At 53.3% G+C, this 27,442-nt stretch overlaps 5 protein-coding genes across 5 annotated transcripts; 3 read left to right on the top strand and 2 right to left on the bottom strand.

The window, feature by feature from the left end:
* Positions 1 to 328: 328 nt before the first annotated feature.
* Positions 329 to 3,469, top strand: J4E85_009410 (uncharacterized protein; the record flags this gene model as incomplete). Its single annotated transcript, XM_051473634.1, has 4 exons — positions 329 to 868; positions 927 to 1,199; positions 1,262 to 1,723; positions 1,772 to 3,469. The coding sequence occupies 4 exons, from the start codon at positions 329 to 331 to the stop codon at positions 3,467 to 3,469; spliced, it is 2,973 nt and encodes a 990-aa protein (XP_051322419.1).
* Positions 3,470 to 4,806: 1,337 nt separating this feature from the next.
* J4E85_009409 (uncharacterized protein) lies at positions 4,807 to 9,725 on the bottom strand (the record flags this gene model as incomplete). Its single annotated transcript, XM_051473633.1, has 4 exons — positions 4,807 to 5,123; positions 5,174 to 8,993; positions 9,053 to 9,491; positions 9,649 to 9,725. 4 exons carry the CDS (start codon positions 9,723 to 9,725, stop codon positions 4,807 to 4,809), a joined length of 4,653 nt encoding a protein of 1,550 aa, XP_051322418.1.
* A 5,877-nt stretch (positions 9,726 to 15,602) lies between these two features.
* TVP38 (Tlg2-vesicle protein) lies at positions 15,603 to 16,779 on the bottom strand (the record flags this gene model as incomplete). The annotated part of the gene is made up of 4 exons (XM_051473632.1): positions 15,603 to 16,195; positions 16,252 to 16,438; positions 16,499 to 16,572; positions 16,632 to 16,779. 4 exons carry the CDS (start codon positions 16,777 to 16,779, stop codon positions 15,603 to 15,605), a joined length of 1,002 nt encoding a protein of 333 aa, XP_051322417.1.
* Positions 16,780 to 18,879: 2,100 nt separating this feature from the next.
* On the top strand, positions 18,880 to 21,704 carry J4E85_009407 (uncharacterized protein; the record flags this gene model as incomplete). Its single annotated transcript, XM_051473631.1, has 3 exons — positions 18,880 to 19,289; positions 19,770 to 20,584; positions 20,929 to 21,704. The coding sequence occupies 3 exons, from the start codon at positions 18,880 to 18,882 to the stop codon at positions 21,702 to 21,704; spliced, it is 2,001 nt and encodes a 666-aa protein (XP_051322416.1).
* Positions 21,705 to 22,904: 1,200 nt separating this feature from the next.
* On the top strand, positions 22,905 to 26,956 carry J4E85_009406 (uncharacterized protein; the record flags this gene model as incomplete). The annotated part of the gene is made up of 4 exons (XM_051473630.1): positions 22,905 to 23,405; positions 23,614 to 25,219; positions 25,323 to 26,109; positions 26,170 to 26,956. The coding sequence occupies 4 exons, from the start codon at positions 22,905 to 22,907 to the stop codon at positions 26,954 to 26,956; spliced, it is 3,681 nt and encodes a 1,226-aa protein (XP_051322415.1).
* Positions 26,957 to 27,442: the final 486 nt, after the last annotated feature.

The following is a 27,442-nucleotide window of genomic DNA, read 5'->3' as shown; positions in this document are numbered from 1 at the left end:
GGCGCTTGCGACCACCACACGACGCAGCACACTCGCAGCATACAGCACAGCACGCATTGCCTGAGGCGACAGCGCACGACACACGACCAGAAGCAAAAAGCAGCGCGGGTGCAGATTCGAGGGACCAATCTCGCGGGCGTGTGGTGAGTGCGACGGGGTGAATGGCTTCTTTTTGTATGACCCACTCCAGCGCCCCCCGGCCAATCAGCGGCGCGCACCGCCTCGCTCGACAGCTGCTTCCCTCTCCGGTCTTCCCAGGTTCCTCGTCCACCTTCTCTCCTCCCACCACCTCCCGCCCGCCAACACCTAGGGCGTCTCCTCACCCACCATGCACAAACTATCCAACTTCCCGGCACAGGCCCGCCACGGCTGGGAGAAAATGGCCCCGTCGACGGCCTTCTCCTTCTCGCGGTCCAACCACGAAATGCCCGTCTCCGCCCCGATCAAGCGTCCCTCGACGGCCACGTCCGCCCCGCCCGTCATCGCGCCCGGCAGCCAGGTCAACGTGTCCTTCAACGTGCCCTTCTCCTCCAACCTCGCCGGGCCCGACCCGGACGACATCATGTGGGCGAGCCCGGGGGCAAAGGCGCGCTGGACCCATCCGGAAGGCACGGCAGACCAGACGCCCACGCACAAGCTGCCCGTCCACGCCCAGAACGTCGACAACCTGCGGAACCTGTGCAGAGAAGTGAGCGAGCAGACCGACGGACGCGTCTCGGCCAACGTGACGTCGGCCGAGTCCAAGCCGCTGCCCGGCCTGCAGCGGGGCCCGCTGCGGGCGCTCGTCACCAACGTGTGCCTGTCGGGCGAGCTCGAGATAGTCAACTCGATGCGCTGCCGCATCCTCAACTCGACGCCCATCTCTCTGGTAGGCTGCTGATGCTGCGCTCTCCGCCTGTAGGCCACATGCTGACGTCTTGGCACAGCGATCGTCTTTTGTCGATATTGACTCGCAACTTATCATCGACCCGCCGACACAGAACATCAGAGGCGCCGTGCTCAACCAGCTCGACCTCATCTCCAAGGCCACCAAGGCCGACATCTTCCTGCTCATGCCCAAGCAGCCCGACATCGAGACGGCCAGCTTCCACGGCAACATCGACACGGGCATGGACCCGCGCCTGCGCTGTGCCATCTACGGCGACCTCGAGACCATGGAGCACGCGAAGACGCGTGTGCTGATTATGATCGACCAGATCGTGAGTTCTCAGAGCCCCACAGATGCCCGCTAGCGCACCATGCTAATTCGATGCCGTCACAGCTCAAGCGAACCGTCGATACCATGAAGCTCGAGCTCACCATGCACACCCTGATATGCGGGCGCGGGCGCAAGAACATCAAGATGATCGAGTCTGCCACGGGCACCGCCATCTACTTCCCCCCGCCCTTCCCTCGCCTGTTCGGATACACGCCGCCCGGTGCTCAGCGAAGGCCTGATGACCTAGTATACATTACGGGTGAGAACTCGGAGAATATACTGCGTGCCAAGCAGCGTCTGCACGATCTAGTCATGTCCACCAAGGTCTTTGTGAAGCCTGTCATGGTCACTGATACGAAGCTCGATGCCATCTTGCTCGAGCGTCTGGACAAGGTGCGCAAGATCATCGAGAACAACGGCTCGTACATCCTATTGCCCCCTCTTGGCGTTCAGCGTGGTGTTGTGCGTGTTCAGGGCACTGACGTCTTGCATGTCGAGCGAACTGTGCGCGAGCTGATGCAGCTTGTAAGTTCGACGTGTTCTTCACCTTGGATCTATACTAACAAGCCTTAGGCCGGCCAATTCTACAGTGCCTCGTGGTTCATTACCCACCCCGACCCCACACAGCGCCCACCCACACCCGCCGACGTTCGCGCCATGCTCTCTGATATCTGCATCAACTCTGGCGCCGAAGTCAGCTTCGAAAAGCTCAACTTCCACATCTATGGATCCGACGATGCTGTCAGAGCTGCACTAATGGTCATCAGCAACATCCCATTCGTGAAGAAGTCGCAGTACAACATGAGCGTCAAAATTGAGCTTGCCAATGAGCACAAAGAGTTCGTCAGTGGTAAGAAGAACGGCAAGATCAACAAGATCATGAGCCACAGCAGTGTGCAGATCGTCTTCGATGGCTTCAACGAGTACAACTTCTACATCGTAGTCCGTGGTGCCCAGTACGAGGCTACAAAGAACGGTCTAGACCTTGTCGAACAGGAGATGCCTGCTTCCATTTCCTTCCATGTCCCTGATCAGTACCACAAGCGTATTATCGGCATCGGTGGTCAGCACATTCAGCGCATCATGAAGAAGTATTCTGTCTTCGTCAAGTTCTCCAACGCCATGGACCGTGGCGGCTTTGGTAAGGAGGAAGATGACATCAAGGTCGACAACGTCATCTGTCGCACCCCTGCGCGTAATGCTCAGAACCTCGACTTGGTCAAGCAAGAGATCATGGACATGGTTGAGAAGGCCGACGCCGAATTTGTCTCTGAGACCATCAACATCAACCGTCTGTACCATCGGGAGCTTATTGCTCGTCTAGACAAGATCGATGAGTTGGAGAAGAAGTTCAACTGCAAGATTACATTCCCTAGCACTGAGGAAGCCAGCGACATTGTTACAGTGTCTGGACCTGAGTATCAGGTACCTTTTGCAGTTGATGAGTTCTTGGGTATGGTTCCAGAATCCCATGATCTCGCCTTCCCATCTACCACGGAACTCAGCGAGCACATCCGCTCAGCCGAGTTCAAGGCTGAAATACTTGACAAGCTCAAGACTCAGCACGAGGTCGATGCCCAGCTTCAGCAAGCGCAGACCGAAACTGTCGACGGCAAAGAAGAGACGATTGAAGCATTCCACATTGTCTTCACCAGAAACAATGCTGGCGGACTCAAGGATGCCATCGATTTCTTACTTAACCACCTAGTCATGCATGGCCTTGACACTAACACTGTTCGTGGAGCTCTTCCACGTCCCAAGTCGGACTCTTTCGAAGACTCTCTGCCATTCTTCGAGTCCAAGCTGCTTCAGCGCGCAGAGCCAGCTGTCGACAGTACCGACTCACCTACACGCTCTCACTTTGGTGATGATGAGCCTCGTGGTATGCTCGACCGCCTGCGCAAGCCAGGCAGCATGTCGTCCTTCACGTCCATTTTCAACGGACGCAAAAACACCAACTCACCTGGATCCCTTTTCAAGCACGCTTCGAGCAATGCTTCCAAGGCATCCCTCGCCAGTCTGGAATCCACCGGTAGCTACCGCAACCCGTGGAACGACAGCGGCATCAACCTTGCGGACGACGAGCACCACAACAACGGCTGGCCCATGCCAGCACCTCGTTTCGAGTCCAAGTTTCCTTTTGGTTCCTCTTCGGCGGCGCCTGGGGACGTGACCCCTAGGTACGACCCGCGGGGCTCCGTGGACAGCGGGCGCCCCAGTACTTCTCATTCTGCATCTGGATACCCGGCCCCTATTGGGCCTCCTCGTTAAGTGATACACCAATCTCGAACCATTTATTTGATACCACTACTGTAACCGGCCTTTAACGACGAATACCCCGCTACGCGTTCATTGTCTCTTGTACGTGTGCGACGACAAAAGAATTATACCCCCTCCTACTCTACGGCGAAATATCCCACGTCAAAAGCCTAGCCTGGCTGGTTGTTGTTGTTGCTGTTTGCGTTTGCGTTTGTCTTTTTGCTTGTTTACGGGCGTTTTCTCCCTTTTGCTTTGCTTTTGCTGAATGATTCCCCAAATTACGGCGCAAAAAGAATATATACCAATTTGCTGCTTTTGTGGATTTGTTGCGTTTTTTTGTTCGTTCGTTCGTTCGTTGTGCGCTCACCACCGCTGTGAGATGAGAAGGAGGAAGGGATATACGATGGGACGATGATACCCCCCGCCGGCACTGCCTGCCAGCCGGCCGTCGTGAGACGGACATACTGGTGGGCTAACGACATGGTGTATGGGTAGAACATTTGGGTCTTTTGGTATAAAACACAGGGGGTTGAGGTGTGCTGGCTCAATGTATCGAGCTGATTTCCTCCTATTCACTCTCTCTTTTTTCTCCACTCTCCTTGTTGAAGAACATGGGCATGTTGGAGATGTGAGGATACATGATAGATGAACGAAAGGCACATTTACACCCCATGATGTTCGACCTTGTTTCGTGCAGTGTGATATTTTGTATTTGGCTGGAGGTGATCATGTTTCGCGACTACATGTCAGCATTCTTCCAATAACGCACGCGCATGAAAGATGGAAAGACTCTTCACGCATTTTTCGCAAGAAGGGCAGATGGCAAACTCCATGAGAGTTGGTGGATCGTGAAGAAACCGGCACGACGTGATTCAAAGGTAAGCTGATGAGATATCCAGCAAGCCCATGTACAATCCCGCCACTTTCTATATCATAGCGGTGTAGTGGTTGAGAGACTCATGGGGTTTGTGTTTCCAGCCGCATGATCAGATTTGTTGTACCAGCATGGCAAGGTTATGGCTGTTGATTGTTTAACAGTCTCATGAAATACATGAAAACTCTCCGCTATTTGAGGACGCAATAGGCACATTACACGTTCAGACGTTCTTGAGGGTAATTCTTGGTCAATTGGACCGATTTGGATGTTATCTAAGGTACAAAGCCTTCTGTAGTGACACTGTCAACTATCCTCATCTTCGTCCTACACCGAATAGTGTTTTCGCCATCATGCGTCGAGCTATAGGTAGCATCGTGTGATACAGTACAGTCCAAACAAACATATAAAGCAGCACAAGTCCACATCACCCGACACACTAGTTGCCGAGCTTCTTCAGAGGATCAAACCTATTCTACCGCTTGGTCTTCTTCTTGGCGGCGACGACCTTGAAGTTGCTTGAGTCGAGAGGTTGCTGCGCCTGTTGTTGCTGGATAGTGCTGGCGCCGCCCTTCTTGGCGACCTCCGACCAGCCACTACCTGCGGCCTTGTTCTCGGCAGGAGAAGCAGTGTTGCGTTCGTCGATGATGCCCTTGTCGGCGAGCTTGCGGCGGCGGAGGAACTCTTCAGCGAAGTGGCGCGAGTCGAGCGTGTTCGAGGCGGAGTGCACGGATTCAGTGATCAGCTCGGCGTCGGCTGGGAAACTGAGGAGAGAGGAGACAAAGTCTTCGGCTGTTGAGAGTTAGTATGGTATACGAAGCATTCTTATAACGGATGCTTACCATTGATACCCTTGTTAAGGTCATGACGGAGCTCGTTGACAGCCCACTTTCGGAACTCCTCTTCAGCGTTAAGCTTTCCAGATTGCCCTCCCATTGTGGCACTACGCGTGACAGCGGGCTTCTTGGCAAGCGATGGTACAATGGTTGAGCTAGCGGAGCGAACGGCGGCAGGCACAGGAGTGGTAGTGCCTCCTGGTGTCTTCACCTTACCACTTGCACCAACAGTGGTCCATGCAGTGCTACCAGCAGGCATAGCAGCAGCCAGTACAGGGGTGCTCTTGCTTGCCAAATCAGCATATCGCTTACCACCCGATGGAGCTGGAGCGGCGGCACCGAAGGCGTTTGCAGCTGCAACAGCCTGTGCAGTAGCTCGTTGCTTTCGAGCTTCCTCTTCCTTCTGAATCTGCTGTAGGGTCTTCTTTGAACTAGCAGTTGGCTGTGCGGCGACCTTGGTGGCAGCAGGCTTTGTCCAAACAGATGCATTGGTCGCACTGGGCGTTACAGGCGACGCACCGCTCGCCCAGGTCGAACTTGAAGGCAGGCCAGGTTGGACTGCGGGTGACTGGTTCTGAGCTTGCATTTCCTTCTCAAAGGCCTCGCGGCGAGCTGCTGCTGCGGCAGCCTCGCGCTCTGCAGCCTTCTTGGCTTCCATCTCCTGAATCTCCCTCAATGAGGGTCCACGAGATGCGTCAACAGGTTCCTTCGCCCACGGAGCAATGGATACACTGGGAGTGTCGGCAGCAGGAGTTGCCGCACCAGAACGGGACTCGGTGTTGAGGTTTTCAGCAACGATGGGCTTCCTCTGAGCAGCTGGGGCAGGAAGTGGAGACTGCGATGGCGGAGGCGGAAACGGGAAGATGGCGGGCTCGACCTTGTTCCATGCGGCTGCCGGTTGGGGGGAATGCTTCGCGGAAGCAGCTTTCTGAACCTGTTCAGTAAGTGACAGGGTCTCTTGACCAGCAGCATGTCCCTCATTGTGATGCTCGGCTTGGTGGTCTTGTGCTTCGCGTTCCTCGGGAGACGCAGGCTCGGATTGTTCCTGCGATTGCTGAGCAGACGAACCTGAAGGCTTCCCAATAACACCTTCTGGTGGAGGAGCTGCCTTGGATGATTGTTCCATGTCCGTTTGGACTCGCAAGTCGTTGAATTCCGCGAAACGGTCGGCAAAGGTGCGGGCATTTTGCATGTCTTCAGGGCCACCGGGGCGAATCGCGGCGTCATGCTCAGCTTGCTCACGCTTGAGTCGAGCACGATCACCAAGCACAGAAGCCATGTATTGTGCGTGCGCATCAGAATCTTGCTGCTGTCCGAAGGCGAATGGAGGCTGGTTGTTGCGTCCAAGGTTGAGACGGTCCATCATGCCGGGCATGTCTTGCTCTCTCCTGTTGTTCATCATGTCCATACCGGGGCCGATGGGACCTAGACCGGGGACAGGACCGGGTCCAGATCTGAAAGTGTTGTCCATAAGCCCTGGAACAGACGCTCCTACCGTGGTGCCATGGGTAGGCGATGGCTGATATCCACCAGGAGATGTGATACTACCAAAACTTGGTTGGCTATGTAGGCTCTGCGCGCTGGAGTGGTGGTTGAGTTGATTGGGCAAGACTCCTCCCATCTGAACCTGACGGGCAAGCGCTTGTTGCTGCTGAGCCAGGTGCTCTTTTTGGCGAGCCATGAGATACTGCTCCTCTTGCTTTCTTCGCTCGAGGGCATTCTGTTGTTCGGCAGTAAGGGTGGTCCCAAAGCTTGGAAAACTATTCGCGAAAGGAGGTTGGGCGCCTGGAGCGGTAGCAGTACTAGGGCCAGCACCTGCCCAAGAATTTCCTGGCTGAGACGTTGCGGGGCCATGCGGAATACCGATCTGGGGGACCAAGAAGGGCTCACGGGAGTTACCGATTCGCCGAATAAGCTGAGCCAAAGGTTCATAATCGGGCTCTTCGGCCTTCTTCACAAGCAGCTCAGGCGAGAAGAAGCCAGCCTTGTACCAGTCGTGCATCTCCAGACCGGAGAAAGGTCCTTGAACGTTGCCGGAAGGGTCGCGGTAGATCCACCTCATCCTGTCAGGCATAACCATCATCCGCTGCTGAGGCACAGGTGGTTGACTAGAAGCTGGGCTTCCAACGCCTGGGGTTGATGGCTGTGCGGTCCTAGTCGGGTTAAGAGCGGCCATAGAAAGCGACGTGGTAGCCATATTCGGAGGTTGTCCGGACGAGCTATGGTCGTCATGGTGGGCATTGGAGAAATCTTCAAACAAATTGCGGTTTGCGCGGAACGGGCTTTCAGTGTCACGCGCTGGTGCCTGTCCACCAAACGCATTTCTGCCAAAGGTACCTGTCATGCTATGTTGGCGGTCACCATGCGAGGAGTTGTCGTCAGCGTGCGCTCTGTTCGGGTCATTGGATCGCATCTGTTCTTGCATCGAGGGCGGGAACAGAGAGCCAAGTCTACTGGAGCGGCCTACTGTGGCATGACCGAAAAGCGAGCTGCTTCCCAGACCAGCCAGAGAGGGCGACTGAGCCTCGCCAACATTTCCGAAAGCGCTGTCAAAGCCACCCAAGCCACCGCGTTCGCGAGTCGGAGTGCCCATAGTGTGATGCCCAGTAGGCCAGGCGGCAGACCCTCCTAGACCGGGCAGGCCACCGAGCCCGGGCAGAGTCGGGAATCCTCGAGCAGGACCAACACTGGAGGTTTGGCTGCGGTCACTAGCTGCGGCCTCAAATGGTGCAGACACTTTGCCCAAACCTCCGAGCCCACCAAACGCGTTGTGAATGCTCGAGTGAACAGACTGGTCGATATGGAAGCTACTCATACCAGGGAAGTGTGCATTCTGGTCGCCGGAATCGTCCGAGTCGTCATTGTGCTGATCTCGAGCGTGGTGTGGGCTCTGGTATGGATTCGTGTCCGTTGGGCTCATTGGCTCGTTGCCTCGGTGAGGCGATTGATCCGTGAAGTTATTCCTGTTGTACATGTCGCGAAGACCAGTGTCGGCAGTCGTCATCCCAAATGCGGATAATCCAGAATCGTCGCGGTGGTCGGGGCGGTGGGGCGTTGCGAAATTGCCGAAGCCTTGTGGCCGGGGCGGGCTAACGTCTTCGCCGCGCAACGCAGCACTGCCAGTTGGGTGGTCGTCTTCGGGGAACGGATCTGTGTCGTTACTCATTGGCCGGTTGGTGCGAGATTCCATCCACGAACCGCCTGCCTTTGAGGACTCTGCCTCGCTTAGCCTGCCCAAGTTGCTCATGGAAGCTTTCTCTTTCGGCCCGTTCCCGAAGTCCTCGATGCTCGGCTTGCCCATCAATCCCTTAAACCGACTCTCACCACGCAGACTTCCGTAGCCGGGCTTTTTCTCTGACTGCGGCGCTGCAAAGCTTCCAAAAGCGCCAAAGCCACCACCAGGAGTCGCAGACCACGGCGAGGTACCACCACCTGGGCTGAAGGGCGCGGTAGTTGTGCGCTTTGCAGAGCCAAATGCACCAGCGCTGTCGGCCCCGCCTTTTTCTTTTTCACGCTCCTCACCGGGGCGACCTTCTACAGGCTCCTTATAGTCTGTCCGACGGCGTACCAGAGCGGGCGGCGGTGTGACGGCGCTGCCTTCTTCGCGCGCGAATCGTGAGGTGGCGGGCGACGAGGGGAACGGATACGCGTCGCTGGTATCGCGGCGGCGGGTGCCTGGGCGCGCGCTCGTGGGCGAGGAGATTCCGTAGGGAGTGCCTGGGCCTTGCGACACAGACGTCTTCCGCAGCGAAAGGCCTTCCTTGGGAGTCCCGTCTTTGTTCTGCGTGGGTGGTTTGAGCGGCGAGTTGACAGACGAATGGAAGATCTAAGCGAAGAAGCGCGCGTTAGTGCATGCCAGGAAGGTGCGATGGGGTGAGTGCCTACTTCTCTCTCATCGTCGGTCATGTCGGTCAGGCTGAGTGGCAATACACTACCATCTCTGTCCCAGCACTGGTCGACCCCGCTCGGCGCCTCCCTCTCCCGGCCGTGGTCGTCTTTGCGGCCCCAGGAAGCACTCGAAGCGCCGTTTGTAGCATGAGGCTCCCATCCACCCATGTACAAACTAGACAGTCCGTCGTTGAGGTCGCTCGACGCTTGCTGTATCCGGAACAGCTGTGTCAATTGATCCCGCGAGTAGCGACCCTCGAACGAGCTGCCATTGCGGCCAGGCTGTGCGTGGGGCGGGACATATACGCCGGCGCTGGTTGACGAGTTCTGTGGCGCGGCAGGGTCTCGTGAGGATGAGTGGTTCGTTGAGCCGGAGAGGCTTGTCGCGTGTGAAGGTCGGCGGAATGTTTGCGTGGCACCGTTGGTACGTCGAGCCCTGGTATCCGGGATTAGTGAGGGGGCCATGGTGGTAACGAGGGATGTAATAAATAAGGAAAAAATTAATCTGTGTCGTGCCTAGCGATTTGACGTAACAAATGTGCTGTATGTAGCGCGGAGTGGTGTTCACATGGGGTGCAGTAGGGCGGACTTACCAGTCAGCGCCGGAGTCGGGACGCGCTGGATTCGCGCTGTTTCCTGCAGCTGCCGAAGCAAAAGAAGTAGGCGCCATTGTGTGGTGGTGTCGTAGTGGGTGCGGAAGCGGCTATGAGACGAAAGCGTGGTGTCGAGGCCAAAAGATTTAGTGTGGGGATTGTGGCAGGCGAGTGGAGGAGGCAGGTGCAGTCGAGATGATGTCAGGCTTGCAGCGGTTTGGTGCTAGAGGAGTCGGGTAGTATTGGCACAGTTCGTCGTGGCGTAGTTCGGGTGGGAGATGTAGTCGTATTGCGGCGACAGAAGAAGAGCTTCCACTGTCGGCCAACATTTGAGGTTGGCTGGAGCCGAGATGGGCGCACGTGACCTGGTCGTATTATGGGGACTGGGTTTTTCTTCTTCGCTCCCGCCACAACGCGTCCACGCGTCGCGCCTGCCGAATCTAATTGACTAATGACGTCTTGTTCGGATATCGCATCCATGTCTACGTGTGATAACTCCTACAGTGCCTTCCTCATTCTCCAAATGTCCAAACCAACCTGCTGCAAACACGGCAGCCACCACGCCTCGATCCACATACCCAAGACATGCCCTTGTGAGGAAGGGGAAGGTGCGATGTGTCATCTCGCTCCGTCGCATCGGCCTGGCACTCGCCGCGGCATTCTACAAGGCCGGCTTCATCGACCTTGACAACTACCCATAACGACTCATTCCCCGGCTGTTTGCTGTTCTGTTCGCTGAGGGCCGTTTCGCATCATCATTGCCGCACTCAATTCCGTCGGCTTCTCGCCTTCGACTTGGGACGGGATTCTCTGCCGTTCCTCCTGTCTGTAGCTGTCATATTTGGATCGCTACATTGCAGCTTCCATTTGGTTTCCAACCGTATTGCTGGATTTCGTCCAGTCGACTCGCATCACCAGAGGAATATGGTTTGCTCTCTTTCCGATAAGCGAGGTGTTTGCTCGGACTCTACTCGTACACCATAGTGACACCAAAACGCCAACCACTGCTGACCTTGTGTCATACAGGCCTGCTACGGCCGGAGAATCGCCCTGCCAGCGACAGCTTTTGTGCTGGCCTCACCTGAGATCCTAGTGACTGCATTGCGTTATGTGCCTCCAACCATCCGTAGATGACTAGTTTACGGACAGCTCGCGACCGTCACAAGTACCTTGACCCAGCTAGCGGCACATCTGCTTTACTACAAAGTTAAGTATGTAGCCCGGCCAGGTTTCGGAACTTCTTTCGCCTTCTATGTAACACAAAAGGTCGTCAAACAACTCACCTCACATCATTGCGCCTTAGTCACCTGCCTTCCCAAAAGGCCACCGATACACATCATAAACTCCCAAACAGAACCCTACACACAGAGTAGCTCGAATCAGTGCTAACAAAAGCTTCGTCGAACCAGCACTCAAAGCTGCCTTCCGTGATCGAAGGACAGGGACTGGGTTTAGATGGCTGGATTAATGGGCTTCCCTGCTCGGGGTTTCCGTCCAAACCAATCCTACGATGAATCATACAGCAGCGACAGCGACACCTTTGGACGAGACCCACGCGATCAACGGAGGAGGTTTGCAGACTTCCAAAGACAAGCATATTTACACAGGTTCCAAGACCAGCAATCGTCCCCTATGAATATGGGAGGTTTCCAATCGCCTTTTTCGAATCGCGAGAGAGCCAGTCCTATGATGGGACCCTATGCGCAGTTTGGCATTCCTTCGCCTCTTGGTATGGGTATGGGTGGAGCTCGCATGGGTGGCATGGGCTTTGGAACGGGCATGGGAGCGGGAATGGGGCTGGGAGTGGGAGGAGGTATGGGAGGTGGCATGGGAATTGGCAGAGGCGGAAGTATGGGGTTCCCGGGTCGGCCGCCCTTCCTAGGCGGTTCACCGATGGGCTATCGGCAGCCTTCACCATTCGGACTAGGCCATTCACATCAATCACACCCAATGTTTACGAACCGCCATCGCCAGAACGTCCAGTCATCATGGCCTCAATCCCGTCGCAGCCCCTTCATAAGAAGCTTTTACGATGACGACGACGATGACGACGAGAGCGATTACGATACGTCTTCGACATACAATTATCCGAGGCGGCGAAGAGGAGGGGGCTTGGGACAATTTAGGCGTTCGCCCTACCAAAGTCGACATACACCCCGCTGGATGCATGGTCATAACAGGCGATATGAAGAATATGACGATGAGGACGACGAAGACGATGAAAGCGATTACGAAGATTACTACCCAGTGCGTCGCCGAAGGCCCAGATATTAGTTGCTCTTGCGAGGCTGTATCCACCGCTGTTCGAAGAAGATGACATCGAGGCATCTTCAAGAAACAGAGCGTCTGCTTTGGTCCATGGCGTTGAAGCGAATGAATCACACTACCGGGCGCTCAGCCAAATAATGCAAATGTCCACACTAGACGCTACTCTGCGAATTTATCGGTTCGTTTGAAAGAATCCCTTCATTACTAATCCGCTTTGTCGCCAGAATTTTTCAACAGCGAAGCCAGAGATCAGCGTTGTTTGCTCGCATAAACGAACGGTCGTACAAGACGCGCCTGGTACTACTAGTATCGTTGCACGCGCGTGTCACTGACCCGTGAAGAACGGAACGCAGTCTCCCGAAGCTTTGCCATCCTTCCGAGCAGCAAACGCATCCTATCAGCGTGGAAGACGGGTGGTGTTTGAGCAACGTACGATGAACGCCCGTTTGGAACTATCGATTGCGCAAAATGCCACTCACAGTGTGGATGGGATTTTCGTCCGAGACCAATGACATGTCTGCATCCTTCACGGTTGTGCGACTGCTTATTCCAGGGCCACGGTAGCTACGATGAACGAACGGAAGAGGCGAACATCGTGACCCATTCCTAGGCCATGCGCCCGAACTCGTGAAGATCTTGAGGAGACCACATCTCAGCCGCAGCAAAGAAGCATGGAAGCGGGTTCAGCAAGAAAGCTTCGCAATCGTGATGCATAAAGTGATAGGTTTCCGCGGTGTATCTCGTCGTCAGAGTTACGCCATCTTTATCATCACTATCTTACAATACATGTTCTGACTGAGTCTCATAAACACTCGTACCAGCTTCCAGAACGAGGTTCATTCGCTATGTGTCTTCTCTTCCACTATTCTTACCGCTGCCATCCGTCCAAATCGGAGACACTGCTTCTGCCCTGTCATCACCATCCGTTCATAAGCAATGAGAATCGAATATCAGTGCCGGAAGAGCCAAAGGAAAGTAGAATATGCCCAAGGCTGTGGAAAAAGGAGATCTCGTCACCGCACTGTGTTGGGTGCCTGGCGAGGCTGAGCAGGCATGGCATTGCGTTACGGGAGAGGGAAAAAGAGTGCATATGACGACCCAGTGCGGTGGAACAGGCTCACAGCTTGTACGCTTATGTGAGGCGGCAGCTTTCAAGTCCTCTGCGCAGCATATCCGGTAAGAAGATGGGGCATCGCTTGAAGCCCGGTCTCCGAGCCTCAAGCAAGCAGCGCGACATTGCCAGGCTACCCAGGTATCATCATGCGACTACCGAGTGCCTTGCCCCAGTTGCCTAAAAGCGACCAGGTCAACTCCAGAAAGTCCAGACCCAGGGTTTCTTATCGCACGCGCCAAGTTCTTGAATGCATGTCAGCCCGCATACACAAGCCTCTTTGCCCAGCCAGTCGAGTCCGAAATCGCGCAGAGCCCACATCAACCATAAACCTCGGCGAGACAAGTCTTCGGGACAGCTCTTAGCTACTGCAGCCAAGCTACCATTCTCTTGGATCTCACCGCTTGATCTGTTATTCACGACCACTGAGAAGGATGTTAACGTTACACAATACTATCGGTCTCGGGGCATGAGGACGGATACAGCAAGACGCATGAGGCGCGTACTACAACAAAGGAACTTTTTAGAAAGCGCGTTGGGGTCTGGAACGTCCTGACTGCGTCAATACGGTAGGAGGCTTCACTACTACTTCGCCGAAGTCATGGTCAGCACGAGATGTGGAGAGTACATGTATGAAGGGCAGCTCGGGAGACATCTACATGATCTGCGGTTCTGAGAACTATCACACAATACAAGATGATAGAAAAGAAGACAGACGCTTCCTTTGTCGCTCCCATACCATCGGATACCTCATACGAAGATGTCGAACCCAACGGCTTCGATGCAGTCGCTACCAAGAAGCTGCTCCGCAAGCTGGACTGGCATCTCATACCATTCATGTCACTCATTTATCTGTAAGCCCTTCTCCTACATACCATTTTCGTACCATCAACTGATCGCTGTATAGCTTGTGCTTCTTGGACCGCACCAACATTGGCAACGCTCGCCTCGACCACCTCGAACAAGATCTCAAGTTACACGGCCTACAGTACAATGATTGCCTCGCCGTCCTATTTCCCTTCTACATCGCCGCCGAAATACCATCAAACATCATGATGAAACGGACCCGACCGTCTATCTGGCTGACATTCATCATGTTCTTCTGGTCACTAGCCATGATACTGCAAGGCTTCGTGAAGAACTATTCTGGGTTGATGGCTACACGAGTCTTTCTGGGGGTGTTTGAAGGAGGATTGTTTCCAGGTGTCAACTACTACATCTCGCAATGGTGAGTCCCCACTCCAGAAAGCTGGCGGACGAATCCTGAATGCAGTGCTGACTTACCCAAGGTATGCGAGAGACGAGTGCGGCTTCCGCATGGCTCTCTTCTTCTCCGCTGCAACGCTCGCCGGAGCCTTTGGCGGCGTCCTAGCCCGTGGCATCGCCGAGATGTCCGGTGTTGGTGGAAAAGCAGCATGGGCATGGTAAATCGTCCTTTACCAAAAGACTAAGGATTCTACTTACTAGCATGACTAAAGGATATTCATCCTAGAAGGCCTCCTCAGCATCCTCGTCTCAACAATAGCATACTGGTGTATATACGACTACCCAGAAACGTCAGTCCTCTCCCCGTTCCACACTCCCACCCATCTAACACCCACGCAGCGCCCGCTTCCTCACGCCCAAAGAACGCACAGAAGTCCAACGCCGCCTCCACGCAGACCACGGCCACCTCTCCAACGACTTCGACATGAAATATGTCTACCAGGCCCTCACAGACTGGAAGATATACATCTTCATGCTAATCTGCATGGCGGGCTTCTGTCCCATCTACTCTTTCGCCCTGTTCCTCCCGACGATCATCAAAAACATGGGTTACACTGCCAACGACGCGCAACTCATGTCCGTCCCGCCATACGTCTGCGCGTGCTTTTTCACCATTGCTGCGAGCTGGTATGCGGATCGCGTGAAGAAACGTGGTGTTTTCTTGATGGGCTTCCAGGTCGTGGCTATTGCGGGCTTTGCTATGCTTGCTGCGACGGGGAGGCCCAGTGTACAGTATGCGGGTACGGTGCTCGCGGCTATTGGCATTTATCCGCAGATTCCGTTGGGTATGGCGTGGAATAGTGGGAATATTGGGGGGAGTTTGAAGAGGGGGACGGGTATTGCTATGCAGGTCATGGGCGGTAACTGTGGAGGTATCATTGCGAGTTATGTCTATTTGTCGCGTGATGGGCCTAGGTTTGTCGTTGGGCATAGCATCTTGATCGGGTTCGTCAGGTGAGTTATCGTAAGATCGCATGATGTCGGTGATGCGGAGCTAACGTGTGGTAGCATGGCGTTCTTCCTGACGTTTTTCATGTCGACGTGGTGTCGGATGGAGAACGCGAGACGCGATAAGATTGCGTTGGAAGCTGGGGTGCAGGAGTTGACCGAGGAGCAGAAGTCGTTGGAGCGTGAGCTTGCCGATAACGTGCCGTGGTTTCGATATACCACCTAGAAGTGGGGTTAGTAGTCGGAGTGACTGTCAGATCTGACCTTGAGTGTCTTGTGCATACTAAACCCATGCGGGTCATAACTTCATTATGGCATTAAGAATATAACAGTCTATGTATGATACAATCAACAATTACGCTCAGAGCATTCTGGTGGGTTGCGTAGGCTGCATGGCCCACTCCGGAGGGTCCTCGTCATATCTCCTCTCCGTTGGTCGGTTGACTTGCGTTGGTTGCATAGATGACCAGATCGGAGGCCCCTCGTCGTATTGCGTATCGAACGCACGTTCAACATTTGGTACCAGCTCGACGGCTTCGGCCTTCTTGACCCTTCTGAGCTCTTGCTCCTCCAAGAGTGTCTTCTTCACCACGCGCATCTTCATGTAGATCCAGATACCCATGGCAATAGTGATAACAAAGATAGCGCCAAACATGACCGTCTTGATTACGTCGTCGTTGCTCTCCTGGAGGAGCAGTACACCGAGGTAGACAAGGAAGATTTGCTTGGGCAGAGAAAGGAAAGTAGCGACGACGAAATGCCAGAACTTGACGTCGCAGGTTGAAAATACGGCTGTGGAAAAATGCGCTGGAATGGCGGACAGACGGATGACAAGCACGATGGTGAAGCCACCGTCACGCGTTAGACGGGCCATGGCGCCGTAGTTTAGATTGGTGCGCTCCAGTTTGAGAGCCTTGGAGCGGAAGGCGTATTTGAAAGCGTACCATGTGCCGACTGATGAGGATGTTAGTATGCATTGCATGGAGTTGTAATGATATGGTAAGGCTTACCTTCGCCAATGAACGTGCCGGCTGCAACAATGGCGAACCCGATCCACAGACCATAGACGACACCACACAGCAGGGCAATGATCTCATGACCGAATAAAGGAGGGAAAGAAATAATGATAAGAATAGCAATGGGGATTAGCCATCCTGCTGGTAGGTCTCGCACTTTCTCGGACCACGGCCGTAATTTCTGCACAGACACCGTTAGCCACGTGTTCGTCGGCCCCAAGGCAAAACACCGAAGACTCACCTCAACGACGGCGTCGTGTTTTATCGTGATGATTACGGTCAAGATGCCGATAACGATGAACAATATGTGCCATGCTATATGCTGAGTCAGCCAAAAATGTTCCGTGGTCGCATGGGCGGCGGCGTGGTCTTACGGATGTACTTGGGGGCGAGAAAGAATCTTTTCCAGTCAAACTTCTGGTACTCTGTTTCTTCTGGCGGGCCTTGCGACTTCTTTTTCTTTGGTGCTCCGTCCATCATGCCCGACATTTCAATGTCGCTTTCACGTTTGCGGAACCACATCGCGGAGGGTTAAAATGTGCTGGCGGGTTCCCGCGGAGGAGTCGCCGTGTTAGGAGGCCAGGTTGGGGCGTGACTGCTGCGCGTCCAGGGTCCAAGCGCAAAACGAAAGTGAGGTCGTGAGAATGCGTTATCGCTATCGCCCAACGACGTATGGGGAGCGCAGGTGGTGAGAAGGAACGCTGGGCAAAAGTAGGTCGGCGGTGCGGTTGCAGTGGGTGTTGGTGGCGCGCAGCAGGAAAGGGGAGTGATGTATCAAGCTTCGCAGTGAAACCGGCATAGCCACATCCGCGTAATCCAAGCTCCGGCCAATGGCGACGCGCCAGACGTTGCTATGTGAGACACTGGCGCGGGAGATCGGCGCTTGCAACCTGGCGCCAGTTTTAAAACCTATCACAGTTTCGCCTGGTTTGCGCATCATTCGATAGGATCGGCACGGGAAATTTGATGGTCTTGGAGCTGTCCTCCAAGGTTCATTGTGCATCGCCGTTGCAAACTCGATACCCGAAGCGCCGGACAGATCTGGGGATGACTCCCGCCAGGGTCTTTGAGAAGCTGACCGTATAAAGTGGGCGGTGCATGCAGCGCCTCAGCCTTGTTCTCGTGTTCGTTTGGTGTCAGCTTAAACGAAAGGAAAGCCAATATTATATTTAGGTACCGCCGTTGATCGCCATACAATCCCAACGTGGGTGACCGTTGGATAATATGGAGATGATGCGTCATCACTTTGCGGTGCTCATGATGTGCTCTTTCCACATACTCTCGATGAATGGAACTTTGGATGACTGCCTTAGGCTACAACAACGACTCACGTTCCGGACAAGCGCGCAAAGCAATGCACTGGTAAGAGACGATACCCCGTGAATACACCCCGGGGCTTACATAGCGGCCCTGTTCATCATTGTGCATCACGTCACCGGTGCACATGGTCATAGCTGCTTAGTCAACACGCTTGAAATCTGCGCAGTTTCGCCGATGCGTTCTTGTTCTGTTCTAGATAACCCAATACTCCGGACTCCATCACTATGCGATATGTAAATGCGATCAGCTGACCAGGACGGCGCACACTCAATCCTTCTCTTTCTCGTTGTACACCTCCCTTGAACACTTCTGTTGAGGCTTCGCAACCATAGCGTTACACCTTGTTTGCCACAAGGGCATCATGTTCGTCGCACACTCGATGCCTCATCGCTTCGCATCGAAAGGATGCATCAGCAAGCGGTGGGCGAGCACACGTTACTCATCGTAGATCTAACGTCTCCGACACTTCGCTATCTCTCCCTGTATGGTGTCAGCTTTCAAAGGGCCTGGAGGGAAACGCGACTCACTGTTGACAACTTTCGCGGAGCGATGATACAATACGAGTTCTGCATTATCTGCGATGCCTGTCAGCTCGTGTTCCTATTCATGGGGTTTATCTCGCGTTGTTTGCAATGTACTCACGTGGATATCGTAGGCTCCAGCGCCAAACTTGACTCTTAGAAGCATCGCCAACTTCTTCGGGTCTATGTTTCGTCCAGAAATCGACTGAGCATCGTCGAAGTCAAGAGCATCATCACTTTGCTCAGCCAACGAGAGGACATCCGTACTGGTAAGTGTATTGATGGCAGAACTTGTCATTGCTCTTGTTGTTGTGCGGGATGAGGGGCGGACCCAGAAAACTGATGTGTAGTAGTAGTTTTTTCTTTCCTATTACATCACATATGGCTTTGTGGGCGGTATACTTATATCTGGGAACAGAAGGCTGAGATTGCGCGCGTGCATCAAGGTAGCTAAGGGGGCGGAGCTGCGCCACTTACAAGGGCCACTGAGCGATTGCCCTTTGGAGTTCACCGGCTACTTGCAGGCAACCAGTGGTGCAGCAAGGGTAAAAAGAAGGCAAATTGTGCAGCCTGCAGCCACATTTCGCGACCTGCAGCCACATGTCTGAGCCCCGCAGGCAATGATGTCGAGGACAGCGGCTGTTATGAGGGACTCGATGCTCAGCCCTCTGCAACAGGTCCTTCACTGAGGCTGCCACATATATCACAGCGAGACGCCGCATTGTTGTTTCGACACTGGGGCCATCTCTTTGTTGTACTGGATATCGTCTAAGAAACAGTCATGCATGTTTCGGAGGCATCAGCCCCGCATCTTCACTTGCGCAATGACCCGGTCAACAGCTCAGCCGACGATGGCCAAGCAAAGTTGAGCAATGCCACGCCCCAGTTTCACGTGGCTGCGTCAGTCGAATCGGGCCCAGTGCTTCCAGACACTATCGCTCCGAATGGGGCGTTAGCGGACACGACACACGAGAACGTCACGTCGAGATGTACACGTCTTCGGTCATACAGCTCAGACGAGACACCAGTTGTCGTTGAAACCAAATCGACGATTGCGAAATTGCAGCCCTGTTACAGCTGTGGCGAAATCGGAACTGGCAACCACTTGAAGGTTCCAAGCACGCCTCACCGCCGGCGTGACTCCTTCCACAAGTCATCGGCATCGAGCGAAGGCGACAATGACTCCGAGCTGTATCGACTCACACCACCCGATTCAGGATCTAGACCTTTGTCTCCCAATCAAGAAGCTAGAGAAAGTGCAGGCTCGCGTGACTGGAGCACTCCAACCCAGTGGCGAACTCGCTCTCGATTGCGCACGAGTCCAACTCCCTCCTTGATTGGTGAATGGACTACATCAGGCGCTGATGAACCTTCCGATTTCGAGGAGACAGAATATGAGGAGGACAAATTTACTGTGAGTGTGAGCGCACTCTAGTACTCGTTGCATCTTGTAATTGACCTTACTATCTAGTTGACCAATTTCTCATCAGATGACTCTGCACAAGAGACTACAGTCGAAGCGCGGCGACCTTATACATCCACGCTCGGCGACGCGTCATTCCTCGGAGTTCCGAATTGTCGCCATTACCCTGCTGATTCCGATGTCATCTCCGATGCTGGTAACCAACAACAACTACTGCACCAAAATCATACAGACGAACTGGACACTAGTGAGGAGCACGATCTCGAGCAATCGTTTGCCTCACTTCGCGTCGCCGAGGGTTGTCAAGAATTGCAAAGCAAACTATTTGAGGCTCTACAACGGACGTGGAACCCCAATGGCCATGACCAAGAGTTTCTCCCGAAAGGCGAGCTTTATCGCCTCATCAATACAGAAACAGTCGCGCAAGTTCTGAAAAAAGACCTCTCACGCATACACACTCACGAACGCATTCGACTACTCGCTCAACGCGTCTGTAGCGAGACACGTGTCTTACACAGAGGAAAGGAGAAGATCAAAACTTTTCGAAAGATCTTTGCTTTACTTGTCATCGCCGAGTACACATCGTCAATCTCACTGTTCCTTGATGAAGACGTAAGCGATCTCGATCTCCCTCTGATTTCAACCAAGACATCGAAGGGGAAGAAAGGATTTTGTCGCAGGGATACATCAGGAAAGCCAATAAACACTCCTCTCGAGTGCTTCCAGCACGATGATTGGTCCTCCATCAAGGTTCGTAACTTCGAACAATTCCAATGGGATTTCTTAGCACCCTTTTTCGCCCGAGATGATGATGGAGATGTCAAGCACTACGTGCTAGATAACCAGCATATCTTGCCCTTCATCCCACCACACAATACCGAAGATGAAGATGCGGATAGGACAGGGGGCTTCGGCAAAGTTTTCATGGTCCGTATACACGGCGATCACCACAACTTCCGGGATGAGAGGCTATCTCACAGAGGTTTCGCTATCAAGCAACAACTGCATGAGATGGACCGTGATGCATTCAAGAAGGAAATAATCATTCTGAAGTCCTTCAGTGGTGAAAGATCCCACAGACACATTGTGTCCTTGTTGGCTACTTACGAGCAGTTTCGGAAATTCCACCTCGTGTTCTATCGCGCAGAAGGCGATCTTTTTACTTACTGGAAGGATCTCCATGCGCGACCTGTTCTGAGTTCCTGCAGCATCACTTGGGTAGCTGAACAATGTGCGGGTATTGCCGAGGCTCTTCTGCGACTTCATAGGCATTTGACTTCCGAGTATCTGGCTGATGGAACGCGGAAAGCACTGCATCCTCGATCAGGTGTGTATTGAAAACACTGTGTTTAGCGCACATGATGCTAGCCATCTGTTTTGTTTTGGAACCTTGCTAATTCGACGTAGAGAACATCGATCAGCAAACCGCCGGACCAGATGCTGATGATCACATGATGGACCCTTATCTGGATAGAGTGCAGTCTTCTGACTCTTTTGAACGGCCAGCCAGCCCTGTTGTGTCTGATCGACCATTGTGGCGGTCGATACAGCCCAGTGACGTCGAGCAGCTCAACAGTAGGCAACCTATGTTACTGGAACACGCGGATCTAGGAGTTCGACCCCTGGACAGCAACACTGGTAGTGTTGGAGCCATGAAGCATGCCCGGAAGCAAGTCGATTTTGATAAGACGTCGCACTTCCCTCGTCAGCAAATGCACGAGAAGAAATTTGGCCGTCATGGAGATATCAATCCTGGTAACATACTCTGGTACGATGACTGTGACGTTGAGAAAGCGGATCTGAAGGGCACCATGAAGTTAGCCGACTTTGGGCAAGCAGAACTCAACACCCTGCTGAGTCGGACGCAACCTCGTGATGTTGCTAACACCCTGACCTATCGTCCGCCTGAATGCGATCTTCAGCCCAAAATCGTTCGCCAGTCATATGACATCTGGTGTCTAGGCTGTGTGTACCTCGAATTTGTAACATGGGTACTTGGTGGAAAGTCGCTACTACTAAGTTTCTCTCAGAAACGGAGTACTCCGGACATGTTTCAAAACAATCACAAGTCGGATACATTCTTCCAAGTAGTGAGAGATCAAGAAACTGGCCAACCGGAAGTCATGATCAAGAAAGCTGTCACATTGGTATGCCGATCGTCTCTTCTACCGCTGTTTCGATAGCTAATCTCACGTCGACAGTTTATAGACGAACTCCATGAGCATGAAAAATGCACGGACTATTTACACGAATTTCTGGACATGATCCAACACAAAATGCTCGTAGTCGACTCCGCTGAACGAGCATCCTGTGCGGACATTTGGAGACGGCTCAAACATATGCATGCCGACTGCTCCCTCAAGGAGGGCTACGTTAGCGAATTGAAGCCATGGTGTATCAAGAGGGAGCCGATGCCACAGTCATTCAGGCTGAAGATGTCGCGGCATGCTGAGCGTATCATTGAGAAGAATCTTCCTCTGAAGCATGTTCCACTGGCGCCGCAGCGCAGATTCCTACATGAGATGAGAGAGCGACACAAAGCTCGACGGCTGCGGAGCGCCAATAGTAGCCGGTCCTGAGGATTGGTAGTCAGTGTACGGGTGGGTCTTTTCCTTTAATGTATCGACGAGGGCTGTGGAAACCATTCTACCATGCACGAAACGCCTGTGGTTCGCTTGACTGCATCATGCTGCGTGCCACACGAATCCTTGTAGTTGTTACTCAGCAGCACGGCAAGCGTGTAATATTGCGCGAACGACAAGGTTGTTAGCTTTTTCTACCGTCACTTGCGCTCACCTGCATCTGGTCCTCCACACATGCGCGTGCCGTGCGCCCGCTCAGGAGGTACCCTGAGGTAGCTGTATAGGTCTCATTGGTGCCACCAATAGCTGATCGCAAGGGATGTGATAGGTACATGCGCTCTAAGAACAGGTGGGGTCAGCGCGCAGTTCAGCTTCAGTTCATCTACAGTTCAGCTGGGGGCGGGGTCAGGCGCATTCGCACGCATCGGGAGCGGATCGCCATCTCTCCCGCCTCGGGCTGATGGTTAACAACCAGGGGCGGCAGACGTGGCCTGGTGCTATTCGTTGAATCTACGTATCTATGTCTGCATTGGAGAAAAAGCAACTATGCGGCTCTGCCGTTCCACGGCACGGCAAAAGTAGCCATAAATGGGAAGGTTGCTTCCGAACATTCGGGGCCCGCTGTCTTCTCATTGCACTATCATACGGCAGTCGCAAGGCTGAGACTAACTAGCGATCAGTATCAACTTTCGCCCATCGCTTGACCTGAACATAGCGACAGACTACCAATGTCACTTTGTTGGTCCCACAATTCGCTAGCTCACCAGTCAAACCGTCTGCGAGGGATTATAGCTTGGCGTCATGACGGACTCGAGATGGGATATCGCCGATATAATGCAGGAGCTGGATGGTCTAGATGATGTGGTCGACGAACAGTCCCTTGCAAGCAGTTTGATAGACGCCTTCGAGGCCAGCAATTTCCACGACCCACCCAGAGACTATCTTCCGCAGACATGTTTTACACAGCTGGTCACGAAAGAGAGGATCGTATCAGAGCTGCGAAAGATCGAGGATTTGCCAGACCGAGAAGTCCAGAAGAAGTTCAACCACACGTATCGCGAATCACTTGCACGCTGGATAGGCGGGAAAGCATCAAGAACTTTCGCCATAGCGATTCAATGCGAGCTAGACCCGTACTATCTCTTACTGGCCATGTCACTTTTCAAGGCTCGCCAGTTTCATGATGGGAACTTGCCCCTACCTGACCCCCAACAAGCTCCACCACCCACGGACATCTTTCACAAAAAGGTCTGGACCGGCCAGAAAGTCCATGACTTCTACAACAAGCAATGGCATTTTCTTGTACCAGTCTTCTCGCCGGATCAATACAGCTACGATTTGCTGCATAACTGCATATTTCCGTTCACGAAAGAAGACGTTACGCCGAAAGTTGGGGCGTTTGGATCTGTCCACAAAATACGAATACATCCGGGTCATCAAAGACGGCATAGCATGCAACACGTAGGGCACCGGCTTTCTACATACATGCATACGCTTACATCATGACTAGGTGGCTATCAAAGAGATCAAGATAACACGAGGCGACGACAGGCAGGGTACGGACGAGGCGTGGGAAAGAGAAGCAGGTGCTTTGGCTAATATCAACAAGCTGAAGCACCCACATATCACCGAATGTGTCGCAGCTATACGGAGAGGCGACAGCCGCTACTTTATGTTCCCGTGGGCGGATGGCGATAGCTTACGGGATTACTGGGTTCAAACACCGAGACAGTTTTCAGGCCCGAGTGGTAGCCTCATTCATGAAGCTATCCGGCAGCTGAGAGGTCTGGCAGATGCACTTCATTCTTTGCACTACTGCAACAGTGTCCATACAGTTAATGGCTCCTCAAACGGTGCGCAATCTGAGCGAATTAGTGTACCCGAGATGCGCCTCCATGACGAGCACGACGAGGAAACCCACTTCATGGATGAAAGCAATTCGAAGTCCATCAGGCACGGTGATCTGAAGCCCGAAAACATCCTTCGGTTCGTGGATCAGCAAACGATGCTGGGAACACTGAAATTGGCTGATATGGGCCTTGCGAAGCAGCACATCGTTGTCACTCAAGATCGGACGCACCTCACCAGCACGAGATACGGCACTGTTCAATACGAAGCCCCAGAGGTCGAGGAACTCGACGCGCCAAGATCGCGTCTCTATGACGTATGGTCAATGGGATGCATCACACTGGAGTTCATCATCTGGCTCCTATATGGTAACGATGAGCTCAACAATTTCTACAGCCAACTCAAAGGAGATGCGCAGAATCACTGCCAGTATTTTGAGAGACTACCTGCTGGGGAACCTGGTCGCTCCGAAGTACACAGAGTCGTGCGCAAATGGATTGAGGCCATGGAAGAGACAGACCCGGAGTGTTCTGCTAATACAGCCACTGCGGATCTTCTTCACCTAGTCCAAGAGAAACTGCTCGTGGTGTCATTGCCTCCAAATCGAGAAAGCTCGACTAGCAGCGGCCGACGCTTCGCACAACCGGGGATTGGCGAGACCTTTACACGTTATCGCGCAACGGCTGCTCAATTCCGTGACTCGCTGGACGATATTCTGAGAAAGATACAAGGTCAGCCAGAGTACTTGTTCACGGGCAAACTCAGATCAAACGTGAGGCTGCCCGTCAGGAAAACCACCATGCTGGCTCCCGCGGCTGCTGCCAACAGACACGAATCGCGGGTATTCCCACAGATTGCGCCAACGCAAGGGCCTATGCTGAGCGGCATCTTGGGACGTCCTTTAAGAACGGCGGACTACCGGCTACCTCCGCTCAAGAGTTGGGAGTTTTACGTCGACGAAAAGGTACCTGCGGCCTTATCAGCCCGAGGCGTCGCGGACGAATTTTCGCCGAAACCGAAGAGCTTCCCCACCAAGCTGTGTGATCGCTGCATGAAGCTGGACTTTTGGCAAGGGGGTTTTGCATTCGATGATTCGATGTCGACACTTGAGGATCGTTCAGAGTCCTGCGACTTTTGCAAGATGCTCAACGAAGTGAGCGTCAAGAGCGACGGGTCGAGAAGAAGACGTGTGGGGTTTGAACGAAAGCAATCAGTGCTAGAAATTGTTGGAGAGCCATTTCCAGTGCTGTCGATATTCAGAAGCCTTGGTGAGTATTGCTTCTCTATTACATCACAGTCACCACGAATCGCACCTGAGACCGCTCGTGACAACTACATGATGATAGATGCAAAGATACTGACAAATAACAGACTCTCATCCACCAACTGCAATCCAGTTAGGCTTCCCTGATCCACCCCAGCCAGGCACCGAGACTTCATTCGAGATCATGAGATTGTGGCTCGAGAACTGCAACACCACTGATTCCCTGAACCTCAAACACCAAGACTGTCACTTCAAGCCTGAAAGCGTTCCTACACGCTTGATCGATGTAGGAAGCCTACAATCTCCAGTCCTTCGACTGGTCGAGACACGCCAGGAGCGGATCTTGAGCGAGACCTATATCGCACTTTCGCATCCATGGGGTGACACCAAGAAATACCCACCATTCTGCACGTCACTAGCAAATATTGAGCGCCATAAAGTGTGTATACCGCACGAGCAATTGCCTGCAACTTTTCGAGATGCTGTAGAGTGCACGCGAAAGCTGGGGGTACGCTACCTGTGGATCGATTCGTTGGCCATCATTCAGGGTGATGGTGGCGACTTCAATGAAGAGGCCAAGAGAATGGAGAACGTCTTCAGTGATGCCTACTGCGTCCTTGCTGCAAGTCGTGCGACCAGCCAGCGCGATGGTTTCCTCCGTCCAAGGAAACGACGCGACTACGTCACATTCCAACGTGGGAATGAGAAGCCATTTTATGTCTGCAAAACAATTGATAACTTCAATCAAGACGTAATCGAAGGCTCGTTGAATAAACGTGGGTGGGTGCTTCAGGAACGTGCGCTCGCGCGGCGGACGATTTACTTTACCGAAAACCAGACATACTTTGAGTGCGGGGACGGTATCAGGTGTGAGACAATGACCAAGATGCACAAGTAAGCGGTATATCGAAATTTCCATTCAAAGCGTCAAGTTACTAACAAGGTGTGCTACAGTAACATGGCTGACTTCCTGGGCGACCCTAAGTTCCCCACCAAAGCCATGAGTGCCACCCGAGCGGGAAAGATAGCCTACTTTCAAGGCCTTTACAAGCAGTACTCGCGTCTCAACTTCACTCAGTATGACGATCGACCATTCGCCATAGCTGGTTTAGAGAAACGATTGCAGAAGGCTTTCGGAACAAGGGGCGACTATGGCATTTTCGACGATGGGGACAAGCACGACGGCGGCCTCTTTCACCGCAGCCTTCTGTGGCAACGTGGTGAAGAAGAAGGAGACCCCTCAGGTTTAACACCAATCGAATTTCCGCCCGCCCGAAACGTCAAGGTCCCGAGCTGGTCTTGGATGGCCTATAAAGGCGGCATCGACTTTATCGATCCGCCATTCAACTCCGCGAATTGGGAATTTGACGAACTGCAACCGCCGTGGACACGCGGCCGTCCGTACAGCACCATCCAATCTGCACCGCCTGATCGCGAGGTCGCTATCACAGCCACAGTCCGCAACTTTGACGTGGCAGGGAGGCAACAGTTCGAAGTCAAGATTGTCTACGACACGGAAAGACGGACGGGATCTGATGGGCAGCGAGCACAATGCGTTACTGTGGCGAAAGGCAAAGAGGGAAGAACCGACAAGGATAAGAGGTACTACGTGTTGCTTGTCACGCCCATCCATGGACTAACTAGCAGGGACTTGAAAGTGTACGAAAGGGTTGGCGTGGGGTTTATGCTCGGCAAGTTCATCTCTTTGGATGGTGAGGGTATTAAGGCAAAGATTGTGTGATTGAGGAGGTTTGTCCCATTGTGTCGCGTCGAGACTTGAGATACCTGGATGTTTTTGGTGGTTGGTCGTGCCTGCTCTATTCCTGCGCTGGGTTTTTGAAGCTATTTGTGTCATTTATGCTGTAATCTAATGAATTCAATATATCGGTGTCTCGCATCTACCTAGTCAGTATTGGCTTTGCAAGCATTGTTGGCAGCGCATAACTAGGTACGTTCATCTGCTTTGCGATGCACTTGGGACGCCAGGCTCATTGATGTTTACATTTCATTGTGCGTGGCTCAGTACCAATTTCTGGTGTGATATAGAGGAATGATGTAGTATCTGACGTGACTCACATCGTAGTGCACATAATAAGTGAGCCCTGGAGATAGAAGAATATGATGCGGAGTTTCGACGCGCTATCACGTGACGTGCCTCCCCGCCTTAATTCGTGCGGCGCGGACTGATGCCTGGAGGACGCCTTAACCAATGACGATAACAACATCA

The sequence above is a fragment of the Alternaria conjuncta genome, assembly GCF_024043145.1.
Source record: "Alternaria conjuncta strain BMP 0040 chromosome Unknown scaffold_17, whole genome shotgun sequence".
NCBI classification, from domain to species: Eukaryota; Fungi; Ascomycota; class Dothideomycetes; order Pleosporales; family Pleosporaceae; genus Alternaria; species Alternaria conjuncta.
This window is presented reverse-complemented; position numbering and strand designations above follow the sequence as displayed.